We start from the raw sequence: 22,180 nt of genomic DNA, 5'->3' as shown, positions 1-22,180 counted from the left end.
AGACGTGTGTGATTGGCTCCCTTGCATTCTCAACGACACTTCCAAGGTTGCATCTTAAATGGTAGGACTGAACATCTAACATTCTAGGTGTGACTGACGATATTTAAAACTCGTCACCAAGGCGACCACATGAAGCGCCGTGCCAATGACAGCACAGATATGGTGCAGCTGGTGCGAATGACCCCAGACATCGAAAGTCCCCGGGCTGAGCCTCTCAGGTAATCTCCCCACAAACAAAGACACACCAAGACACAGAATCAAGCCTTCCGACAAATACCACTGCGCACCAATTTGTCTGCATGCCTGGTCCCAGCCTAGCTTCCCAATGCCATGGAAAATTGGAAGCACCGCAGTGAGTGCAAGTGAAACGAACACACCTCCACGCAGGGCCCTCATCCTACCTCCACCACCACCGGTATCGAAGAGTACAACGGCAGCACCGAAGGCTGCGCAAGCGTTGAGCATCCAGTAGATCCGTTGAGCCGTGGGGCTGCAGAAGAATGTATAGTAAGTCGCGGATGCTCCGCCTCCAAGCGCGAGCAGACAGATGCCGAAGATAGCTAGCCTGCCCCAGAAATGGTGGACGTTGTATGAGTGGCTTCTCAAGGTGTGGAAAGTAGTGCTGAGCCCAAAGCAAGTAGCCCCCGCAGTGATTGAGATTCCAAAAGCAAACTTGTCACCAGCGCTGAGACTGAGAGACTTTGAAGTAGCATAATTGTACAAAGTGATACCGGTCGTTACGAAAGCTGCGCTGCCGACGAGGTGGGTCCAGATATTCATCATCTCCATGTGTAGGCAGCGCCAAAGCCGGAATGATCGTTTGTACGAGTAGGTAGGCATTGGATGTCCTCCGACAATGTAGTCATTGTCCTTAAGCCATCCGGGAATTTCATCTTTTGTTGCGAATGTAGGCCAGTAAGAAGTCTCGTCTGGCTTGCGGAAGATGGGCGAGGAACTTCCTACGGAAGAGTCAGAAGACGTCGAGGCTGGCGATAGTATTGCGTCCTTGACCATTTTTGCGTTTTCGGGGGTTTGCGACTCCAAAGCCGGAGTCGTCGCGCGGGGGACCATAAGGCTTTGAAGGATTTCGTTTCTTGCAAGCGCTGTGGAAGCAAGCAGGAGAACTCGTGGGGCCAAAACCTAGATATGTTTCATCAAGCTTGGCGGGGTCACGTTTCCGGTGCGCCTATTTCGTGAGTGATAATTGGCCCTCATCAGGCTTGATGCGTCTTGGACCACGTTCCAGGAGGGGTGGGCGTCTGTACAGAGAGTGACCATTGGCCCCATTACCACTTGATCATAATCCCAACCATTCGAAATATAGAACATCGAAACACAACAACTTCCACTGACTGCAAGGATGCGGCACGGTCCATAGTGCGAAAACCGCCGGCGCTAGCATTATATTTATTGGCGGTGATTGGCCGAGCATTGCATGATATTCGTTGCAGTTACCGACGAGATTTGTACGTACAGTTCCCAATTTGATATCAGCAATGCGTGGGCCAGCGATTGAAGAGCCTCCTGCATTGGAGATAAGTGCGCTATTGTCGCTTCTGGGTCTTGAGTATTCTAATCTTAAACTTATTGTCCACAAATTTGACCTGGTCTGGCTTCCGAACACCTTGATAGTCCTTCGACTTTGCTACCATGAAGGACGTCTTGGCCAATAACAACTCAACTGCCTTCGGATGGGTGTCCGGGCCTAACAATAGAGGCACAATGGACATAATATAACGTACTCCACAAGCGAGCGGCCCACCCAAGCGAGTGGCCCACCTCACAAGCAAATCGCAACATTAAATGCAAATTGCTCCACAACGCCAATAGATATTAACTTAATACGACCTGCAGTCTAATCTACAACAATTTCCTTATCTTTTTGACACGTACGAGAGTTATGTCCTGTCTCGCCGCAGCGCCTGCAGCGCGCCTGCTGCCGTGCACTTCCACCCGGGCGCCTCCTATTTTGACGCACTTCCCCCTCAATTTGTTCATTAGCTTCCTTTTGAGCGATTATATTAGAGCCCTGTGCCTTTGTTAGGACTTCTTGCCTCTGAATTCGCTTTCTTTTGCGCTCTCTACGCTTTGTGGCGGCCTCATTCGCCTTTTGAAGGCTTGTGACCTGATCGCGCAATAACACAGCCCTATGCATCTGCATCTCAGCGCCTCTAACAAGCGAATCAAGCGACTCAAGAATCGCAGTAGGAGAGCTATGTTGATGCATTTGAATGCGATTACGAATCAAAGCTGACTGAGAGCCTAGCTCAAGAGCATTGCTTGGTGTTTTTGATTCCCATTGAGCCTCCACGGCGGGAGGCGACGGCGTACGAAGCACAACATCAAGCTTTGAGAGCACTGCCTCTGGATCAAGCGGCACAAGGCCGGCGCCTCGAAAGCTTGCGCAAATATTGCTCTTTGTAAACGAGTTGTCAAATGCTGCTTTAAAAGCTGGTAGGAACTCAAGCTTCGTGATATGGTTGATGTGGTTGCGCGCTAGATCCTCAATTTGGCGACTGTACGCTTTTTTCAACGGCGCAAAACAGCCTACATCAAGCGGCTGCAATAGATGCGAGGCGTGCGGCGGCATACATAGCGTGATAATATTGTTCTCCTTGCAAAGCTCTTTAAATTCGAGCGAGTTGTGGCTCTTATGACCGTCCAAAATGAGCAAGCGATATGCGCCTACGGTGCGGTCCTTTGTATGCGTATTGAAATGTTGCAGCCATGCAACACCAAGCTTATTTGTCGTCCAGCCGTTGTCGCTTACTGCTATAGCCCAGTCTGGCGGTATATCGCTGCCCTCGTACCATGCAGAGAGGTGGTATTTGCCCGCAAGGATGATGAACGGCGGGATTGCCCACCCACAAGCGTTGATGGCCTTGATTACGGTGGCCCACTCGCGATCGCCTGGTTGTATAGCTTTTGGTCGATTCCGTCTCTCGGAGCCTGTAACAACTACTCCTGTTGAGATAACACCCATCTGGAAGCCGGTTTCATCGAAGTTGTAGGAGTCGTCATCCGTAATACCGTACTTCGCCTTTGTATTGCGCATAAGCTCAAACCACGGCGCAATAATCCTTGGATCTTCGCATAGGGCTCTCTGGTGATCGTACTTTCGATTAAACCGTGTTTGAAGCTCATCAGTCCGCTTGACAAAGTTGTATGGCCAGTTCTTGCCAACCTGGCCGGCACCGCGCTTATTTAGCAGCTTATTGGCCATATCTTGTACAGCACTCAGCCGCGGTGCAAACCCTCTCGAATCCAGGTCAATTATATGTTGAATAACAACTGATTCCTCCAGCTTTGTAAGCTTCTTTGAATTGGGCTCGCAATCGCGTCGGGCGGTTGTTCCGGCGCGTCGTCGTCGTAGGGTTGTTCGGGGGACGTTGTATGTTGCAACAGCGCGTCGCACGCTCTTAAACTGCTTTTTATCGATTGCTGAGATAGCTATGCATATCTGGCCTTCTTTTTGAATTGATTGCGTATTGCGTTGTTGAGGCATGGTGGTTGAAAGTTAACGGAGCGCGTTCCGGTGATGAGGTGGGCCACTCGCTTGGGTGGGCCGCTCGCTTGTGGAGTACGTTAGTCCTCTTTTCTGACCATCTTTCGTCTGCCTTAACATCCCTATCCCCACGACACGGAGCTTCAAATATTTTTCCGAAAGGCAAAATGGATGTTCTGGGCCATTGTTGGCCCCGAGATCGTCTTCGCGGTAGCGATCGGCCAATTCGCGTCAGCTAGGAGATCCGTCAAGAGGTTCAAAAGCCTCGGCCACAAGTGGACTGTTCGCCATGGTTTCTTCGCTGATATGGGCGGCATATTACTTCAGCCGAAAGAGAGCACCCCGTTCCTCGTCAACAGTCGACAATTGGCGTACCTTGTGGAGAAAGAATACATAAAGTTTCCGAGTATTACAGAGGAAGAAATATGGGATAAATCGAAAGCAGACACGCTTGCCAAAACGATAACCTTGATACAAGCGAGCTGGCTCGTTATTCAGCTACTCGGCCGGGCTGCGCTTCGCATTCCTACCACTACACTTGAGCTATCTGCTGGCGCTATTGTGTTTTGCACATTTGGAACCTTTATTTGCTGGCTTCGCAAACCGACGGATGTGCAAAAAGGGATCGTACTCAGCACTGAAGCGACCACAGCCCAGATCTTGATCGAAGCTGGAGAAGGAGCTGCAACACCATACCGGCACACACCTTTAGATTTTGTCGCAAAGGAGTCTTTTACCTGCAGCCATGATGTAATGGGCTTTTTCAATCTCCGCTGTGATAATCGCGAACGGCCTTTGCGAAAGTTTCCTAACGACCGTTTCCCGGATATTGGCACCTACGAGAAGTTCGCTTTATTTTGCATGACTTCCGCATATGCAGCGACACATTTGATTCCATGGAATTTCACCTTCCCAACGCGCACTGAGCTGCTGTTGTGGCGCGTTTCTGCCTCGATTTTCACCGGAGTGACTGTGTTCTTCTGGGTTTTTGAAACCATCGCTGCCCGTCAGCGGTTTGGAAGATGGGATAAGTATCTTATTTGGTTAAGACTCAAGAAACCTGCGCCAAGTTTGACGGCTGATGAAGAGATGGGACCGAAACGCCAGGATACTGTTAAACGTCTCGATGCTTTCGAAGAAGAGCAGCGGAATGCGAAACCTATCTTAATTTGGGAGATTGGGTTACTGCTTCCTATTGTATTCTTATATATAGTGGCAAGAGCATATATGATTGCTGAAGTGTTCGTTAGCTTGAGGGAAGTGCCGAGAGGTGTATACCAGACTTTTGAGGTAGCACAGCTAATTCCGCATTGGTGAAGGGTAGTGTTAGAATTTAGGAGAGTAAGCCTAATTAAATGATTGATTGTGCTTTAGAAGGAACATAAGCCATGATATATAGATAAAGGGAGGAGGCTGAAAGGAGGCTGATAAGGGATATTCGCACTATGTGCTCAATCATATCCCAACTCCACCTCCCACAAACCACTCAAGCACTCGGATCAACAGTATTGAATTTCGCATCATAATGAATCGGCACCTCCGTCTCCGTCCCAAACTCATCAACCAGCAACGCACAATTCCGATTAATCAAATGCCATTCATTGATATCATGCGTCGTCGGCTCGCTCGCCACAATCGTGTGTCTCCCGTGCTCCTCCGCTTTTTTAGTCGCCTCCTGGTTGACCGAATCATCGTCTGGCCTACCAGGATACTTATGGTTCAGCGTACTGCCAGCAAACTCGCTCCAATACAAACTCGGCGGCTGCTCGCTCTCGTGGTTGCGGAAGCGGATCGCAACGATCTTCTTCCCGTCGGTAGCGCAGAGGTTTAAGCTATTTGGCGCGGCTTTGGCACCGAGTTTCTTATGCTGGAGCTCGAGCACCTCGATGACGGTTTTGATGAGTGCGGCGCGCATTTGCTCGAGCGTATACTCCTTCTCCCACGTGTCCTTGGTGCCGTGGTGCGTGAGATTGGTGATGTAGAGAGCGGCGACGTGCTCGCTGTCGGTCGTGCCTAGAACATTGCAGTAGGCGTCGAAAGACAGTAGGTCCGTAAGATCGCGGCGGATGTCCGAGAAGTTGGAGACGACGCCATTGTGCATGAAAGTATGGCGGCCGAAAACGAAGGGGTGGGAGTTCACCTGCGTTACAACGCTACCGCTGGTGGCACGGATGTGGGCGAAGACGCACTTAGACTCAGTGTTGCTACAAAGGCTGCGGAAGTTGAAGTCGTTGAATGGAGGGGACTGGGATTTGTATAGTGCGGGTCGGGGACCGGAGAGAGGGCTTGAGTAATCCGCGGCTGTATCGGTATACCAGGCAACACCAAGACCATCCATGTTGAGGAGACTGTTCCTCATTCGGAGGAGCTTGTCGGGTGCATCATCAAGCTCTTTCTCTTCTCCATGAGGGAGGAGCTGGGGAAGATAGTGCTCAGAGCATTGCTTTGAGATAGAGTTGGCGGGAGTGATAAGGACGTCGCTGAGAAGACAAGGCTCCTCGGGGGATATGTAGGCAAACCAACGACACATCGTGAGAAACGGTGTCGGAGTTTATGCTTAGTTTTGACTTCCGTAAGGGTTCTCCGCTATGTTGGAGGTAGAGGAGAGGGTTAAGTCCAACTTATCTCTCAAGCTATGAATTAATAGTGTTCTCTGAAGATCGATTTACCAAAGAGGAGTCTCTATGTATGTATTCTGTCTGCTAACTAGGAGCTGGTGAGGGGCTGATGGGCTGGTGCAGGAGGCGCGTCAGACGAGAATGGGGTTGCATAACCTAGTCAAAGTCTAGCTACCAATAGATCTGCCTAGATACCCGCAAGATCGACTAAGGTATTCAGATCCGAAGCATCGGCATCCCCGCAGACGCTGTCGCGGCCGTGCAGTTTCATCGAAGAGCGCAATATGGAGTTTGATTGACGCTACGTGTCGCACAAAGCACAGGTCGTCTTGCTGCAAGAACACGTCTTCGAGCGGGGTTTCGATGCGCGTGTACGTTAGCTTGTGAGTACTCGAAGTCAGTGGATAAGCTGCCTGAAACCCCTCTTCACGTCCAATGGCTTGCGCCAGGAGTCGATGGAATACGTCGGCGGAGAGAGTGACGGAGATGAAAAGAGATGCCTGGGAGAAAGGGTTGTCATAAGTCTTCACTGGTTTCGGATCGGTCCGTGCTTGCCGACCTTGGCAGCTCCACCCATCTGCGGATGTTCTCGTGATCGCCGGTTGTATAAACCGCTCTGGTTCTCTGGGTCAAAAGTAGCAATAGTAGGAGGTTTGATTTACATGCCTTTCTTTGGGCTCGTGTAGACGTTCTTTCACGATCAATTCGCACATCACCGTAGTCAAACGGCTTAGTCTTATTCATTTAAAGTATTCATTCTGCTAGCACATACTACCAATCTCTATCGACCCGACCTATATAATCTCCACCTGGAGCAATGAGATACCAGTCACACACGGGTCCATGTGCATATACACGCAAGGATCCCAGTGATTGCTCTATTAGCGCTCGTCTCGCTAGCACGGGAATACAGCGTTTTAGTCTCTGCTGACCGGTATCGTAAGAACACGGCTGAACCGTACAGGGAGAGTTCAGCTCAGGGACCATGCTCGAACAATTTCGGGAGCCGTATATATATCCACTCGTTCCAAGCTTGGTCTTGTGCATGCTTCCGAACGTGTCACTTCCAACTTCGAACATCCAGTCTCCCAGTTTCGACGATCAAACTTTAATTTCTCCCCTTGATATTATCCAATACGATGCCGTACCACGGGCCTAGTGGCGGTTGCATAACGTGCCTCTCGCGTAAGATAAAAGTAAAAGTCACAGTGCTAGTATCAAGATAACTCTTTCTAACGAGTCTCGTGAACGAAATAGTGCGACGAAACCAGACCAACGTGCAACAAATGCGCTAAGTCTAAGAGATCCTGCGGTGGATACCGCGCAATGGTCGATCTGATATTCCGCGATAACACCGAGTCCACCAAAGCGCGTGCCGGGAGACGAGAACTGATGATGATCGAAGACAGTCCACTTATCACGCCTGCCGGAAATTGGCCCAACCTATCAGCATTGGAAGCGTCTTTGCAGCCCCAGTCCATCGATGATCAGGCTTTGGCGTGTTTCTTTACCGACTGGGCCTGGGCGCCGAAGGCGTATACTTTCTCTCTGGATTTCTTGCCGAGGGAATATAGTAGAGTCAATCCGGAGAGGCGGAACTGTTGCATGGCAGCAGCCACTCGAGCGGTATCGCTCGCCCATCTAGCGCATAAATCGAGAGACCCGAGGATTCGGCAATTGGCAGACGCGGAATATGTCTCTGCGCTGTCGTCGACAAATCAGGCATTGAGTATCTCTGTAGAAGCTACACAGGATGAAACCATGATGGCGGTTCACTTGTTGATTCTGTTCGAGGTACGTGCTTGCAATTGCCCTCATGGATTGCCAGTGAGTTAAGAACGAGGTAGAACATCATAACCAGTGCGGGAGGACGCAACCCATCTCTGCTGCCTTGGATCACCCATCTAGGTGGAGCAACACAGTTAGTGTTGAAGCGCGGCCCAGGCCAGCTCAACCGAGACGTCGGCGCCGCCATGTTCCAAATTCAGATGTTCAAAATGATCGTATATGGAATGATCAACGGTCAAGCCATTCCGACGCTATTCGAGGGAGCGTGGAAAGAGACCGGAGACCATGGCGACGCAGCGGTCCGGATCATGAAGCTCGTGTCATCTTGTCCAGCTCTGCTTGAGCGTGCTAAAAACCTTCTGGAATCAGACTTACTCCAAGGCGAAGATTACTCAGGCACTGCAAGCTGGTACATGAAAGAGAACTTCCGTCAACTCGCGGGATTGATTGCAGACATAGCTGATACCGACTCAGATCTGAACCGGTGGGCAAAGGTGTCGATTGATCCAAGGTCCTGGATTGCAAACAATTGGTCTTTCTTTCTTGCGGCGCGTGTAGTAGTCAATCGACTACTCGAAATCTGCCTTACGCACTTCTCAGTATGGTCATCAAACCTCTTCAGCGATCCGGACGACGATTTTAACCCGTTCAGTCCACCTTTCTCGGATTCAATACCGGACCTGGCCTCCTTCTTCGATGGTTTGCTTCTCAGAGGCGCCCAGGAGACGCAAAAGCTGTTAGTAGAACAGATTTGCGGGTTGATCCCGCAAGCCCTTCAGTTCTCATCTCGATACCCGAGTATTCCCATATCATCGTCTGGCTCTCCACTGGTGAGCTATCTCATGCTTTGGCCATTACACGTGGCTCTTCATGGGACACCAGTTATCTCAGCAGAGCAGCGAGAGTGGTTGAAGTTGGTTCTGCAACTTATTGCTGTTCAAGATGGGTTGCAGATGGCGGATATTTTGGTGCAGGAGCCTTACGGGCTGTTGGATAGATTGGCGTCTTTGGAGTGCTATAGTTGATGATCGTGTGTAGCTATTTGTGCTCATAGAAAATCAGAGTGGTTCCGATTGTAAGCATCGCATTTGCTCTTGCCATCTCTGCTTACACACCCGACACTGGCATCAGTGAATTTGCGATGGTCCGTTGGATACTAAAATCGAGTTACTTTGCTCTCAGCCGTTATCTACGGGTAGAGACGACGCCCTCGAGTCTCGACCGCTGAAGGACGACCCATAGGCGGAGAGTAGTCGGAGGCCTCATTACCAGCGGCGCAAAAGGACCCCGGCCATCTATCGGGGACTCCGGGAGGAAAATCAGCTCTTTTCATCCAGAGTTATGAGTCCAGGCCGCCTCGGAGACAAATGAGTTAAGGGGAGGAAGAAGTTGAGGTCCAGCTGTGAGCTTAAGGTCCGGAGAAGCTAAACTACATACAGTTAGATCTTGCGAAGTGCATTAGCGTCAATATCTCAGCCCTGCGATATCAGAACCCCTAACCATGTCAGCAACCACAAGATTTGTATTTGTGCGGTATTCTTGTTTTAGAGGGTTTTCGATGGAGAACAATATTGAGCCCATGCTTTTAACTCAATTCGCTGTCTGCAAGCTAAGTACTCATCTCCTCATTTCACTCCCTACAATCAGTCCCACTCAAGAGTCCTTTCGTTAGCATTATTCCATTCATGATTCCTAGTCTACCATCATCACATCCCCATCTACCTACGTCTCCCAGTATAGATCCCCCCGATCTCCCTCACCTTCTCTGGCAACAGCCTCAGCTCCTCCATAACGGCATCATAAGTATCCTGGTTAAACATCGGTCCGCCTCGAGTCAGAACGCCTTGGTGCGCCAAATCGTACAGCGGGCCACGGCCATCATAACTCCTAGAACCGTTTGGGTGTTGACTGTACAAACTTCCCGAGATAAGGGGCAGATCCACGAGGAACTCGGGGAAGCAGGTGCGGCCACCGTAGGGGCGGAGGAGGGCCCGGATTTCGGGGGGAAAGTGGCGGTCCAGTGAGCCCTGGCGGTCGTGAGTGTCGGGGAAGAAGGGGCTGGGTCTTCCGAGTGGGTTGTGGGGGGAAGACATTGTGGTGGCATTGGGGAGAGACAGTTGTGTGTGGGTTTGAAGGCTTTCTAAGAGTTACTCAAGGCTAGGAGCTGGGGTAGTAGTTTGAGTATGCGCTTCGAAGATGAGGAAGAGTATGTGAAAGAAGTTCTAGATCGAGAAGAAGTGCCGTTTATCTACCACCGAGAGTGGGAGTGACAACATATCGTGTCGCGTCATGTCAACCACAGGTCATGCTAGTCGAGCGAGGTGGCATACGGCTGGCGCTATTATGGACAGTGAAGGAAGAAGTGACAGTGAACAAGGAAGTGACAGTGGAGGAAGAAGCGGCAATGATGTCAGAAGTAGGATTTCGGCCGCACCGAAGTGCCAGATCGGCATAGTGAAATCGATTTGGAAAAGTAGCTCGTTTTGTCAACGGTCGAACGTTAGGTGGTAAGCCTGGTGCGTCAGGCCTTGATCATACGCAAGGTCGAGAACGCAAAGATGTGAGTTGAGGGTACATTTATACTATCTACCTATGAAAACCTAAGCAGACACCCAAACTCCGAATACACTCAAAGTCTCAAATAGCCTGCACAGAATAACCGTTTCTGATCAAGCTGAATGCTAGTTGCCACGGGCACGACGACTATTGTGCAAGAACTCCGGCAAAGCCTCCAACTCGCTCACAATTTCCCTATATGTGGTCGGCTCAAAGAAAGGGTCGCGTGGATCCAACCTCCCCAAACGAAGAAGATCCTCCAAGGTAACATGGTGGCGATACCGATGCCCAGTAATAGGAAAATTCACATGCCTATCCACCTCCGCGAAGTATATACAACCGCCAAAAGGCTCGAGAAGCCTCCTTATCTCAGGTGGCAGGTCGGAAAGCTGAACGGGGGGCATCCAGCCCTCGCGCGTTGCAGGGTTGCTGCTGACGGAGTACGTATTCTTAGCCAGCTAGCCTACGGAGTATGGTACGGTTAGCTCGGCTACCTTGATATAGAACACGGTTCCTATACTTAGCCCACACAGTTCTACGGTACGGCTACGTAAGCCTCCACGAAATCAACGACGAAGAAAGAAGAGACAGTGAAGGGAGAAAGACATATGAGCATTGTTTCTATTGGTCGAATTTGACATCCTGACAATCAAAAGAGGACACAAAATCTACAAAATGATGAGGACAAGGCCCAAATCAGTGGTCACTAGCCCTACCAATATTGTCTCTACCACAGTTTTGAGCAGCTCCTTGTGCTGGCTGAGCACTATCTTCTCGCTCATCAACTTCCTCTCGCGGAGCACCATCTCTGCTTTGTTCTCTCCGAAAATCTACCGCTCATTCTCGCTCTCCCGCAGTGATTCCTAGTCTTCGAGTACCACCTCCTCGATCCCTCCTCACGCTCCGAGCACCACCTCTTCCACTCTCTCTCCCACTTCCATTCCCACTCCCCGTCCCGAACTCCCAACGCAAGGCCCTCAACTCCCCCACCACCTGCTGAAACAGTATACGATCATAGTTTCTCGAGTTCTGATCAAGATACCCCTAGTTGATATAATGCCGAAGACTCAGTTGATCAGGAGGCGCCGCCAGGACTCTAAATTGCGGTTTCGTCTCACCCCCGGGAAGTCCGTGCGGCCGCCGTAGGGGGCCGAGGAGAATGTCAACTTGGCGGGGAATGTTGGTGATGCCGGAGGTGTAGCTTAGGCTGCCGAAGTCGCGCTCTTGGCCCGTAGAAGAGGAAGAGGGAGGATTTTCGGAAGCGGCGTGGGAGGGGTAGGGGTAGGAGTCGTTGGGGATGGTGCTTGCTGGGATGTTGTTGGGGATGGTTTGTTCTGAGTATTAGTGGGTTAAATGGTAGGCGAGTGGATTTGTGATTTGGAGGGTTGTAAAGGAAGGTATGAAGACTGATTCAGAAGCGGGAAAACTGCTATATATGGTACCGAGGATAGCAATCCTAATAGTGACAGCGCAGATATTAAACGGTATCAGCAACGCCAGGTCCGTGAAGTGGTAAACTAATGCTGCTGACTTCAATAGTGAAGAAAAGGCCGGTAGGGAAGAAGAACTTGACCATGAAGAATCAAGCATGTATAAGAGGTTATCTTCTTTCTCAAACTGACAATTTCACAACTCTAATTTCAATTAAAATAAGGCATGAAAGGCCCGCAATCCTACTCCAAGTAGTTTTCAGGACCTGCTCTTTACCCCTATTTGCGCCACGCTCAGTAGAAACTCCTCAGTACCTCGAAAGAGCCCTGTCCTCAGCGTAGTTACTCGGAGGGCATTGCTATACCCGGCAACATCCTGCTGGCCGACTAACTTCACTATATCCACGAGAAACTTCACCTCTTGTACTACGACGTCCCTCATCTCCAATAGCAGCGACTCCGAAGCTATTCCTACCACTGTGACCACCGACCCGGCACAGCGCCTGTGGCAACGCCCTTAGTTCCGTTAAAACGCGTCGTAGTAGTCTAGTATCGCGATACACACAATTAGGCTCGAGTAAGCCCATGTCAATATAATTCTGGAGCCATGGCTCATTGCCATCCGCCGCCAGGATTGAAAACTGATCCCGGCTCAGCTCTGGGAAATGCATGCGGCCGCCAGAGCGGGCTAGGAGGCGCTGGATCCCCGGAGGTATCTGGTAGGGGACTTGACCATCGTTGGAAGAGGAAGATGAATAGCCATGCTCTACTTCGTGAGTGAGGGAGGTCTCGTCGAGGTCGGGCCGGCTGCGGTAATCGCGGGACATTAGGGAGTTTAAGCCCCACAGATTTCGGATGTAGAAAAGAGTTCGTGAGGGCACTGAGTGATTGTGCGGATGAATACTGAATGTATAGTTCTCATTCCTGGGAAGTAGAGGTACGAAGACTATATAAGAAATCGGAGAGACTGTTACACATGCCAACGAGGGCACCAATACCGACTTCACACTCAACGATGTCAGTGGTCAGTGACAACAAGCCCTTAAAATGGCAAGTTACTACGGCTGCCACTAAAAGTGAAAGTGAAGGATGAAGTATGACATATTTGTTGTTCATTTAGCCAACTAGCAGCCAGTAGGCCTAGCTCCGACACTAGTAAGTGAATCATAACTCTCCATTTGGCCCACGAAACGCATGATTACGATGTTGTCGCAGCACTAGGGGCAACCAGAGCAACTCATCTATAAATTTGCCGGTATACCGTAGCGTCGAATGCTGGATTGCGGCAGTCGAGCATGCCAGGTGATTGTACTCTTCCAGAGTGCCCGCCACCAGGATTCGGAATCGAGGATCCGACCTCAGCTGCGGAGAGTGTGTTTGTCCACTAACGCGCTCCAGGCGTTGCTGGATTTCGTTGGGGAGGGTGCAGCCTAAATCGAGGGGGTATCCGTCGTCTTCATAGTCGTCCGTGGCGTACCATAAAGAGCTGAAATCGTAGCGATTGCGGGGATCCTCGTTCTCAGTGGGGTCGTAGTCCCCAATTGGCAAGCCCGCGGTTTCTGCAGTACATACTAGCTAAGATCTTGCTGAAGAGATAGATGTTTATAGTGATCGCCGTTTGTGCGGTACTGAAGCTGTGATCGAAGCTATAATGTAGTTGTAGTATGAAAAGTGAATTGGAAAACGAGGAAGCCTGCACTTTTAATACCGAGCACGGCAGTGACAGCGTGTCCAAGGTCGTCAATGTTACGTATGTCAGTAACATGTTATATTATTGCTATGAAAAGGATTACGCTATTGCCACAATCACGATGAAGTAGAAAGTTCGAGTCGCGGTAGAGATAATGAGCTGGATAAACCTTCGAAGATGAAGCTACAACTCATACGATACGTAGTATACCACTCCAAGTAGCGCAATATTTTCAAATCGTGAAGAAAAAGCGCGTGCTACGATTACTGGCAGTCCTAGAGCGATATCTCGAAATACAGATGAACTCGGATTCATCTAATCATGAATTGTAGTAATGTGAATCTAGCTAAATCAATGAGAAAGGAAATTGATTGGTTCAATAATCAGCGTTAAGAAGATAGAAGAAAGTGAATTAAAATTTGAAATCAATTAGATATTGGAGATAAACACTGTTAGCACCAGGCCATCTGCATCCCAAATCGCCGTCCAGTGACTACCTGCGTCACATCAACAACACTCCACTTTACTATGGTGAAAGGAGCATCACACGTGACGGCTGCTTCGATCTGTCGTCGAGCGGCGCGTGCTGCTTACTCTGCTTGCTCTGCTTGCTGCCACAGATGGAGCCGCACCAGGGGCTCTGTGTCCTGCCACAGACGGACGCGAACCACCTACTTGACCTTTTGACACATAGGTGGCCCAGTCTGATACTCTGCTATTGGCTTGGCTTGGGGCTGCGGATCGATGCTGTCTAACACCAGCTGCATACGTCTGCGAGTCGCTGGGAGCTACAGAGCCTGCAACAGAGCGAGCGGCACCACCGACTACGGATGGGACCCCGCCGGCTCGGATGGGGCACCACTCGCTCTGGAGGCAGCGGCGCTGCGAGTCTGACTTCCTCAAGCGTTGCTCCCAGAGGAGCTATGAGGCCGTGCGGTTGATGCGGCGGAACGAGAAGCGCCACTGTTTCTGGATGCAGTCGTGGCGCGATCGTTGCCACCTTCATGTCCACTAGCACTGCTTCTAGTTCCATGGGGTCGCGCGCTGCTTGCAACAGAAGCACCGCCGGCCCTAGACTCATCCCTTTCATCCTCGTGGTGGCTTCCAGAGGCGATCGATCTAGGAGCTCGTGAATCATGAGCGCGTCCGCCGTTGAATCGAGCGCTGTGAAGAGCACGCCGGGGGCCGCTTGGGACAACGTAAACCGGTGCTGGAACAAAGACTGTTCGCACGGGTCTATGGATAGGGTATAGTCTTCGGTACGCCAAGAAGGCAGCCGCTTCGTCCATTTCGTCTAGAAATTGGGCTAACCTTGCTCTGGCTTCGTCGCGGTAGGTGCCCCTCGTGAGGAAGCCGTCGATGTCCATGCAGTAGTCATCGTCGGAGTCGTAGCTTGAGCTACTATCAGAGTCATACTCATACAGAGGGCCATCGTAGGGGTACACCTTTGATTCGGGTTTCCAGGAAGGCTAAGTGTTGTTGTGATACTGAAGCTGTTGGTATAAAGCTGGTGGATGTTATTGTAAGAAGTGGTCGATATAAAATTGTCTTGCACGTGGAAAGTAAAAGGGAGTCCTGGATTTGAAACTGGGTATAAGTAGCCCCACAGAGAGGCTCACGGTGGTCCTGGACAGCAAGCGGTGCCGGTGGCCCTCTCGCTGTCATTGATGTGCTGTTCGTAACAACAGACATAACGCTGTAACTACTGAAAGTGACAGGAAACGAACATTTTCTTCTTGGATCGCTACATCGAGTGAAGGGGTGACTTGAGCATCACCGCAATATCGAGTACCGAAGATGAGTAAGCCGTGCTGCTGGCCAATATCCTCCTTCACTTATGAGGCTCACTATTCTAGCTCTCAAGACGGTGAGAATTGGACGCATTTATGCAACATCAATGCATTGGAATAAGCGTAAACTTAAGGCATTGCGATATGGCTTCGATGTAAACTAGTCAATGCCTTCACTTGTAATTCATTTTCAAGCATACCTAGGTAGCCAATGTCTGGATTAAGGAGGCTCAGCCAATAGGAAGGCTTCGGAGATTAACCATGGCAATAAAGCGAAGATGGGAAAACGACTCCCAATGCAAGACGGAGAGCTACGAAGGCAATACCAATGCAGATGGTTCGGTGGAATCGGACGTGAGGTGACATTATAAAAGCGTCGTGGTGTTGGCCAGAAGTGAGGTCTCGCGGCATGGAAGGCCGAAGAACTAGCGCTAAGCTATCGGGCCGTGCACAATTCAAAACCATCTGGGCAAAAACCTCAGTGTCCACCACCGCACCCGCCTCACCACCACCCGCGTCTCTCCATCAGCTTTCCTTCTCGTTCATTAGGGAGCCCTTGAGTCTGCCACCCCTCGCCGCCACTGCGTCTTCTATTCACACGCCTTCTCTCGTCCCGCCCGCTGAGCCCTCTTACTTGACACCCCCGATTGAGAGCCGGAGGCCGCCTCTATCACCTCGCGCCGTCCCGTCCAAGGGCCCTCTGTACGAAACCCCATCCTCTCCAGCTGGCCATCTGCTAACCACATGCGTACTTGCTACAGCTTCTCTTCCTAGCTTCCACTACCTCCTCGGCACCTCTCCTGCCGCTGCTCCCTCGCGGCATCCAATCCCTCCATAACGCTACCTAATATCCCCCCTTCATCGCTCGCGTCATCATGGCAACGGCTGAACCCACTATGCCCGTCAACGGCAACTATGCGCATCACCAGGCGCATGCTTACGGCTCCATTGACAACAACTATGGTGCTGCCGGCGCCAATAGCACCCTCCCGGCCAACGTGAGCTACAATGCTACTCCGGCCAACACTACTTCTCCCGCCAACAACAACGCCGCCGAGATACCGAAGGATGAGGTTGGCTGGTACTTCGTTGAGCAATACTACACCACCCTGAGCCGTTCGCCCGATAAGCTCTTCGTACGTCTCCAAGCTGGTCTGCTTCTCATGCGCCTTGTTTGCTAACCCCATCAACAGCTCTTTTACAACAAACGCTCGCAGTTTGTGTCCGGTATCGAGGAGGAAAAGGTGTCTGTGAACGTCGGCCAGAAAGTAGGAGCTCACAGTCCGCCCGTCTGGGAATGAGAGCTGACAACGTCCATCAGGCAATCAACGATCGCATCAAGGAGCTCGATTTCCACGACTGCAAAGTCCGCGTGACCAACGTCGACTCCCAGGGCTCTGACCAGAACATCGTCATCCAGGTCATCGGCGAGATCTCGAACAGGGGACAACCGCACAAGAAGTTCTGCCAGACCTTCGTGCTCGCCGAGCAGACCAATGGCTACTTCGTCCTGAACGACATCTTCCGCTATATTGCAGAAGAGCCGGAAGAGGAAGAAGAGCAGCTTCAGCAGGAGCCGGCCGAAGAGGAGGCCGGCATCCAGGAGCCAGCGCCGACCGCTGCCGAAAACGGCGATGATCAGATCCACCACACGCCTGATGAGCCAGAGGCCATCGCTGAGGTCGACCACAAGCTGGAGGACGTGATCCACGAAGATGAGGCCACTCGTGAAGCATCCCCGCCTCCCGCTGAGGTCAACGGCACTCCCGTCCCAGAAGAGGCTGAGGTTGCCCATGCTGAGGATGCCCCAGCTGCCGCTGTCTCAGCTGTTGAGACGCCAGCCGAAGAAGTCGAGGCCGCTGTTGAAGAAGAGGTTACCGAGCCAGAAAAACCAAAGGATCCGGCGCCGACTGCCGCTGCACCAGCCGCTGCGCCTGCGAAGCCTGTTGCCGCTCCCACCCCTGCCGCCGCTCCGAAGCCGAAAACATGGGCAGCACTGCTGGGTTCTGGTAATCGGGTAGCCACCCCCAACGTCCCATCGCCCGCTGCGAATGCTACTCCCTCCCAACCGAAGGCTGCCCCATCGGCGTCGGCACCCACGCCTCCCCCAACCACGTCCGCTGCTCAGGCAGCCCCACCAGCCCGTGAACAGTCGCCAACCAACAGCCAGGGAGAGGCAGGATGGCAGACTGCTGGCGCCGGCCACAAGAAGGAACAATCGCGATCGCAGAACCAGATCCCGACTGCAGATGCAGACAACAAGAGGGCTTACATCAAGAACGTTAGCGCTGGTGTTGACGATGCCGCATTGAAGGCTGCGCTTTCGAAGTACGGCGAGGTCGAATACTGCGACATCAGCCGCCAGAAGGTAATTAGCTCGTCGCAATCCAGTTACATGTACAATAAGCTGACTAGACCTAGAACTGTGCCTTCGTCGACTTCAAGACGGTCGCTGGCTTCCAAGCTGCCGTTGCCGCCAACCCCCACAAAGTAAACGGCGAGGACATCAACGTCGAGGAGCGCCGTCTCCGCCCCGGCAACTTCCCCTTCCAGCGTGGTGGCCTGCGCGGTCGTGGAGGACCAGGCGGACCAGGCCGCGGAAACTTCCCACCCCGTGGCGGACGCGGCAACATGGGCCGTGGTCGCGGAGCCCCTCCCCCAGCGTGAGGGCTTCATATCCCTAACTTCGTCCCATCGGCAGCACACGTCTAGTATTCCCTCCACCAAATCTTTCGGCACATGCAACACGAAACTACGTTCGACGACCTATCCCAGCATCTTTCGGTTTCGTAGCGACGACTCATGGCCTTAGTAATCTGTATTCTACATCGGTTCCCTCTTCACGCCCTGTCTAAAAAGGTCCTCCCGGTTTCGACAAAAGTTCAGCAGCGTGCTCCCCGGACGGCATGCGACCATTACCTTCTTCCCCGTAGCATAGCGAACTTTTCTGATTGCATTCTGCCTGTACCCTTTCCTCATCGATCTGCACTATGAGTTACCCCCTCGAGCAGTTTCGCTTTCCGTGATTATTTTCTTCTTTTTCTTTCTTTCAGATCGCTCGGGTCCACGTGGTTGGCTATCTAGCCCTGCCTGGATACGTGCGTGGATGTCGTTCGATAGGGATGGCGATCTACCAAACATGGTCGCATGGCATAGCTCGGATGGCAAGAAAAGAAGGGGAGTTGTGTCTTCTTCCCAGGGGCCTAATTCTAGTTTTGGTTTTGCTGATGCAGCACTATTTGCAATGTTTATTTGAGGCGGATGATCGTCAGCTGGGGAGGGCGGAGTGATGGAGTGGTGCTGTAATTTAGATCGTGGATGTACAATACGACGTGCAAAATCTGACTTTTGGCTCATTCAATTTGTGGTTGAGTTGCAATATGGCGCTGGTGAAGATATGACGATGCCTTCGGAGATAGTGCTATTCCCTGCATGGCGGCGTGAATGGTGCAGGTGACTCGGCCAACCGGGCTGCAGCATGGCCAAGTCACTCGATACATGCCTTACTCTCTCCCGTGCTGGCCATCTACCTGAAGGAAACGCGTACTGTGCCTTCTCTGTGTGCTGCCGGGTCGATATCTGCTGCTTTCTTCTTTATCTATGATAATAGGCGCCCAAACAACAACTCGTTGGCCCCCTGCTCTGCACCCCGCCTCGTGTCCTCCAGCTCGGAGGGGCCTTGACGTCGTGTCATTCAGCCACTACCTCTCCTCCACCTCACCACCGCAACACTCCAGAATACTCCTCCGAACTGCACTCGCCTCTCGACTGACTCTGTGTCTCTGCAACGATGAGGCCGACTCCGGGCGGCGACGCCCTCCCTACCGCGAGGCCCAGGTCCCGCAAGTCGAGCGTCGCCGATCATCCCGCCCATAACGCCGCGGCCGCCCATAATGTGCCGACGTCTTTCTTTCTGAGGAGCGAGGAGGATATGGAGAAGTCTTTGGCAGACACTACAAGCACAGTGGCTGCAAGCAAGCAGAAGGACAGTACATACGGTGTCCAGAGTCTCGCGGATGCCCTGCAGTCTGCTTTCGGGGATACCACGAGCGATGAGAAGAATGGCAACAAAGCCAACTCTTCGGGACGGAGCGTGGACAAGCAAGGCGCCAGGCCTCGGACTCCTTCCAGAGGTTCACTGAATACCGACGCGAGACAAGATGATGCCAGCCCCAGGCACGCGTTGGCGCGAAGGCAGCACCTCGCGCAAGCTTCACACCAGGCGATACCAGCTTCTGTTTCTCCCTCGAACCTAGATTCCCCAGCGCCAGAATCTATGATACCCGACACGCCTAAATCTGTGTCCCTCCAGTCTTTCCAGCTCTCAGATGAAGAGTCCGGCGCCGATGAAGCCGCAAGCCAGGCCGTAGTCTCCAGCGAGGACGGTGACGAGGATACACACACTGAGCAGTCTGGAAGCTTCCCTCAACTGGTCATGCCGAGTATCCAGATGCCCAGTCGAAGGCCGTTCACTGAGAAGGGAAAGAATATGGGGAGGTTAAAGGTGTTGATTGCTGGTGAAGCAGGTACGTGTCCCATTCATGTCGCTAAGGGCACATATCCTACTTGTGCTGCTGTACTAACTTTCATTCAGGAGTCGGAAAGACCGCCCTTATTCGGTCCATCGTTCAATCTTGCGAAGACATTGTCCATGTAGATCCACTATCCCCAACCCACGCAGAGTCACCTCCTCCAACATCCAAATCACGTAAACGAAGATCGGTTTCCACAGGCACGACGAGAATAATGGAAGTCCAAGCCAGCACAAGGGCGTATCCTTCGTGGTGGTCTGATACTGAAGAGAGCAGAGCACTTCGGAGACGCAAGAGCATGGGCGATACGGTGTTAGAAAGGAACTTGTGTTTTATTGATACCCCCGGTTATGGAAAGAATGGTTCTAGTACAGAAAACATGGATCTGGTAATCGAGTATGTCGAGTCGTTGCTTCGCCAGAACGTCTCGATAGGTGCCATGAGCGATGGAGATCTGCTTGGCCTGATGAGCGGCAACGGTGGTCTGCATGTGGACGTAATTTTCTACCTTATATCTCCTAGTGAGTTGACGAACCTAATGTACAAGAGGATCAAACTGACTGTTATTAGAAGACGACATATCCACAGATATCGACTACATTCAACGTCTCTCGATGCTTACAAACGTCATCCCTCTCATCTCCAAAGCCGATACACTCACATCGGCCCAAGTTATAGCCTTGAAGAACACCCTTCTCGCTCGTCTTCAAATCACGTCCATCAAACCATTCCTCTTCGGCAAATCGATACAGGAATCTCTTCTTGCCGTCCAAGCTCGGTCGATCTTAGCCCCAGAATCCTCGTCCGAACGCGAGACCGGTAAACAGCCGGGGCCTCCGCGCATACCAGACCACTTAAGCGTTCCAACTCCTCCTTATGCCATCTCTTCAACCCCAGGGCCGGACACGGAAACTATGGATGCCTCCCTCCTCATGTCTCCAGATTATATCCAACCTTTGCTGCCATCTGAGCTCGCTGTTCTCGTAACACAAGTGTTTAATCCCGACACGATCTCTTGGCTTCGACATTCGGCTGCAAAGAAATTCCTAGCTTGGAGAAGTCGGGCCAACTTTCCAGGGGATTCTCTGATTATGCACGGATACCCACAGCAGCGAGGGTTGAACTCACTTGGGTTAAATACAGGAGGACTCGGAGGCAATAGCATACAAGACCCTTTTAGCCGACTCACCACGGCGCCACCGTCTTCCACCTCCTCTATATTCTCAGCCGCATCTCCCTCGGGCGTCTTGGTACCGCATCCACACTCACCATTTTACCTATCCCACGCAAACTCGAATTCCAACCTACAGTCTCCCTATCCTGTCTCTTCTCCTTCCCTCTCTCACTCAACGCTCCCCGATCTCGAGGGCGCTGCAGACTTCAGCCTGACGCGCTACCACGACCACACACAGCGCGAAGAGCGCTTCGCACAGGTGCGTCTCGCGAAATGGGCTAGCGACCTCCAACGCAGCCTCCGCAACGAGCGAGAGCGTTTCGAAGAACTCCAGCAAACCGAGCGGGCAAAGTGGCTCCTCGAGCGCGTAGGCGAGGAAGTTAGAGGCGGGAATATCATCTCCAGCCCGCCTCCCACCCGCGCTGACTGGGCTGTCGTGAGACATGGGAGCGAGAAGAGAGTTAGTGGGCCTGGAGCACGATATGGCCGCCAAGGGCGAGTTGATACTCGGGATCCCCTCGGTCTATGTGATTTCACCGATGAGGTAAGGAGACGAGGGACGGTAATTTTCAAGATACTAGGGGGTATGGGCGTGCTGGGCGCTGTAGCCGTGGCAGTAGTCAAGGCATGTGGGATTGATACTGGGCTGGGCCTGCCGGAAGGGGGTGTTTGGGGTTGGATTACTGGAGCTGGAGAAGCATAAGTCTAGTCTTTTGAAGTAATACTGGGTTGGTATAGGAGAGCTAAGTTAAGTATGGTCGAATTGATTTCTAAGCAGCAGTTAGACAATGGCGTCGGTATGGGGTGCATGTACGGCGGTGCAATCTTCTCATATCTCGGCGCTTTTGCTTCCAGCTCACACACCTCCGTTCTTATGTATCACACTTCTCAAACCTCACTCGTAATTCTAGTATAAGATGATGTGGTGTCCTTTTCTGAGCTAGTGTGGTGATGGGCTCCATTCGCTTTCCTATATAATCACTTGTTGTGGATCTGTGTAGACCTTCCTGCCTCTGCCTATGGACCTTCAACATCCTTTCGACAATCTAACCAAGATGAAAGCTCATAGCCTTGAGCACTTGACAGGCATGCTGAGC

At 51.8% G+C, this 22,180-nt stretch overlaps 8 protein-coding genes across 8 annotated transcripts; 4 read left to right on the top strand and 4 right to left on the bottom strand.

The window, feature by feature from the left end:
• Positions 1–59: 59 nt before the first annotated feature.
• BDZ99DRAFT_459209 (HlyIII-domain-containing protein) lies at positions 60–1,099 on the bottom strand. The gene has a single exon (XM_033719111.1). The coding sequence runs from the start codon at positions 1,069–1,071 to the stop codon at positions 76–78; it is 996 nt and encodes a 331-aa protein (XP_033582262.1). The 5' UTR covers positions 1,072–1,099; the 3' UTR covers positions 60–75.
• A 2,439-nt stretch (positions 1,100–3,538) lies between these two features.
• Positions 3,539–4,822, top strand: BDZ99DRAFT_506457 (uncharacterized protein; the record flags this gene model as incomplete). The annotated part of the gene is made up of 2 exons (XM_033724176.1): positions 3,539–3,580; positions 3,647–4,822. 2 exons carry the CDS (start codon positions 3,539–3,541, stop codon positions 4,820–4,822), a joined length of 1,218 nt encoding a protein of 405 aa, XP_033582261.1.
• On the bottom strand, positions 4,820–6,219 carry BDZ99DRAFT_459207 (N-terminal nucleophile aminohydrolase). Its single transcript, XM_033719110.1, has one exon. The coding sequence runs from the start codon at positions 5,841–5,843 to the stop codon at positions 4,992–4,994; it is 852 nt and encodes a 283-aa protein (XP_033582260.1). The 5' UTR covers positions 5,844–6,219; the 3' UTR covers positions 4,820–4,991.
• An 846-nt stretch (positions 6,220–7,065) lies between these two features.
• BDZ99DRAFT_193600 (uncharacterized protein) lies at positions 7,066–8,596 on the top strand. Its single transcript, XM_033713176.1, has 5 exons — positions 7,066–7,319; positions 7,381–7,917; positions 7,971–8,320; positions 8,386–8,510; positions 8,564–8,596. Coding segments are annotated over exons 1-4 (945 nt in total). The 5' UTR covers positions 7,066–7,262; the 3' UTR covers positions 8,387–8,510; positions 8,564–8,596.
• Positions 8,597–11,188: 2,592 nt separating this feature from the next.
• Positions 11,189–12,724, bottom strand: BDZ99DRAFT_549913 (uncharacterized protein; the record flags this gene model as incomplete). The annotated part of the gene is made up of 3 exons (XM_033726969.1): positions 11,189–11,460; positions 11,586–11,801; positions 12,316–12,724. The coding sequence occupies 3 exons, from the start codon at positions 12,722–12,724 to the stop codon at positions 11,249–11,251; spliced, it is 837 nt and encodes a 278-aa protein (XP_033582258.1). The 3' UTR covers positions 11,189–11,248.
• A 1,762-nt stretch (positions 12,725–14,486) lies between these two features.
• On the bottom strand, positions 14,487–15,279 carry BDZ99DRAFT_472592 (uncharacterized protein; the record flags this gene model as incomplete). The annotated part of the gene is made up of 3 exons (XM_033721788.1): positions 14,487–14,985; positions 15,033–15,135; positions 15,207–15,279. 3 exons carry the CDS (start codon positions 15,277–15,279, stop codon positions 14,487–14,489), a joined length of 675 nt encoding a protein of 224 aa, XP_033582257.1.
• Positions 15,280–16,252: 973 nt separating this feature from the next.
• BDZ99DRAFT_472591 (uncharacterized protein) lies at positions 16,253–18,044 on the top strand (the record flags this gene model as incomplete). Its single annotated transcript, XM_033721787.1, has 4 exons — positions 16,253–16,513; positions 16,571–16,645; positions 16,699–17,745; positions 17,799–18,044. 4 exons carry the CDS (start codon positions 16,253–16,255, stop codon positions 18,042–18,044), a joined length of 1,629 nt encoding a protein of 542 aa, XP_033582256.1.
• A 977-nt stretch (positions 18,045–19,021) lies between these two features.
• BDZ99DRAFT_435547 (uncharacterized protein) lies at positions 19,022–22,073 on the top strand. The gene is made up of 3 exons (XM_033717487.1): positions 19,022–19,903; positions 19,972–20,430; positions 20,480–22,073. Exons 1-3 carry the CDS (start codon positions 19,168–19,170, stop codon positions 21,784–21,786), a joined length of 2,502 nt encoding a protein of 833 aa, XP_033582255.1. The 5' UTR covers positions 19,022–19,167; the 3' UTR covers positions 21,787–22,073.
• Positions 22,074–22,180: the final 107 nt, after the last annotated feature.

This window comes from Mytilinidion resinicola (genome assembly GCF_010093595.1).
Source record: "Mytilinidion resinicola strain CBS 304.34 unplaced genomic scaffold BDZ99scaffold_3, whole genome shotgun sequence".
In the NCBI taxonomy this organism is placed as follows: domain Eukaryota; kingdom Fungi; phylum Ascomycota; class Dothideomycetes; order Mytilinidiales; family Mytilinidiaceae; genus Mytilinidion; species Mytilinidion resinicola.
This window is presented reverse-complemented; position numbering and strand designations above follow the sequence as displayed.

Coding starts and splice junctions, on each gene's coding strand:
- BDZ99DRAFT_459209 (XM_033719111.1), bottom strand. CDS start 1,071: ATGGTCCCCCGCGCGACGACTCCGGCTTTGGAGTCGCAAACCCCCGAA.
- BDZ99DRAFT_459207 (XM_033719110.1), bottom strand. CDS start 5,843: ATGGATGGTCTTGGTGTTGCCTGGTATACCGATACAGCCGCGGATTAC.
- BDZ99DRAFT_193600 (XM_033713176.1), top strand. CDS start 7,263: ATGCCGTACCACGGGCCTAGTGGCGGTTGCATAACGTGCCTCTCGCGT. Junction 7,320..7,380: donor GCCTCTCGCGTAAGATAAAA/GTAAAAGTCACA, acceptor TGAACGAAATAG/TGCGACGAAACCAGACCAAC. Junction 7,918..7,970: donor ACTTGTTGATTCTGTTCGAG/GTACGTGCTTGC, acceptor AGAACGAGGTAG/AACATCATAACCAGTGCGGG.
- BDZ99DRAFT_435547 (XM_033717487.1), top strand. CDS start 19,168: ATGAGGCCGACTCCGGGCGGCGACGCCCTCCCTACCGCGAGGCCCAGG. Junction 19,904..19,971: donor GTTGATTGCTGGTGAAGCAG/GTACGTGTCCCA, acceptor ACTTTCATTCAG/GAGTCGGAAAGACCGCCCTT. Junction 20,431..20,479: donor TTTCTACCTTATATCTCCTA/GTGAGTTGACGA, acceptor GACTGTTATTAG/AAGACGACATATCCACAGAT.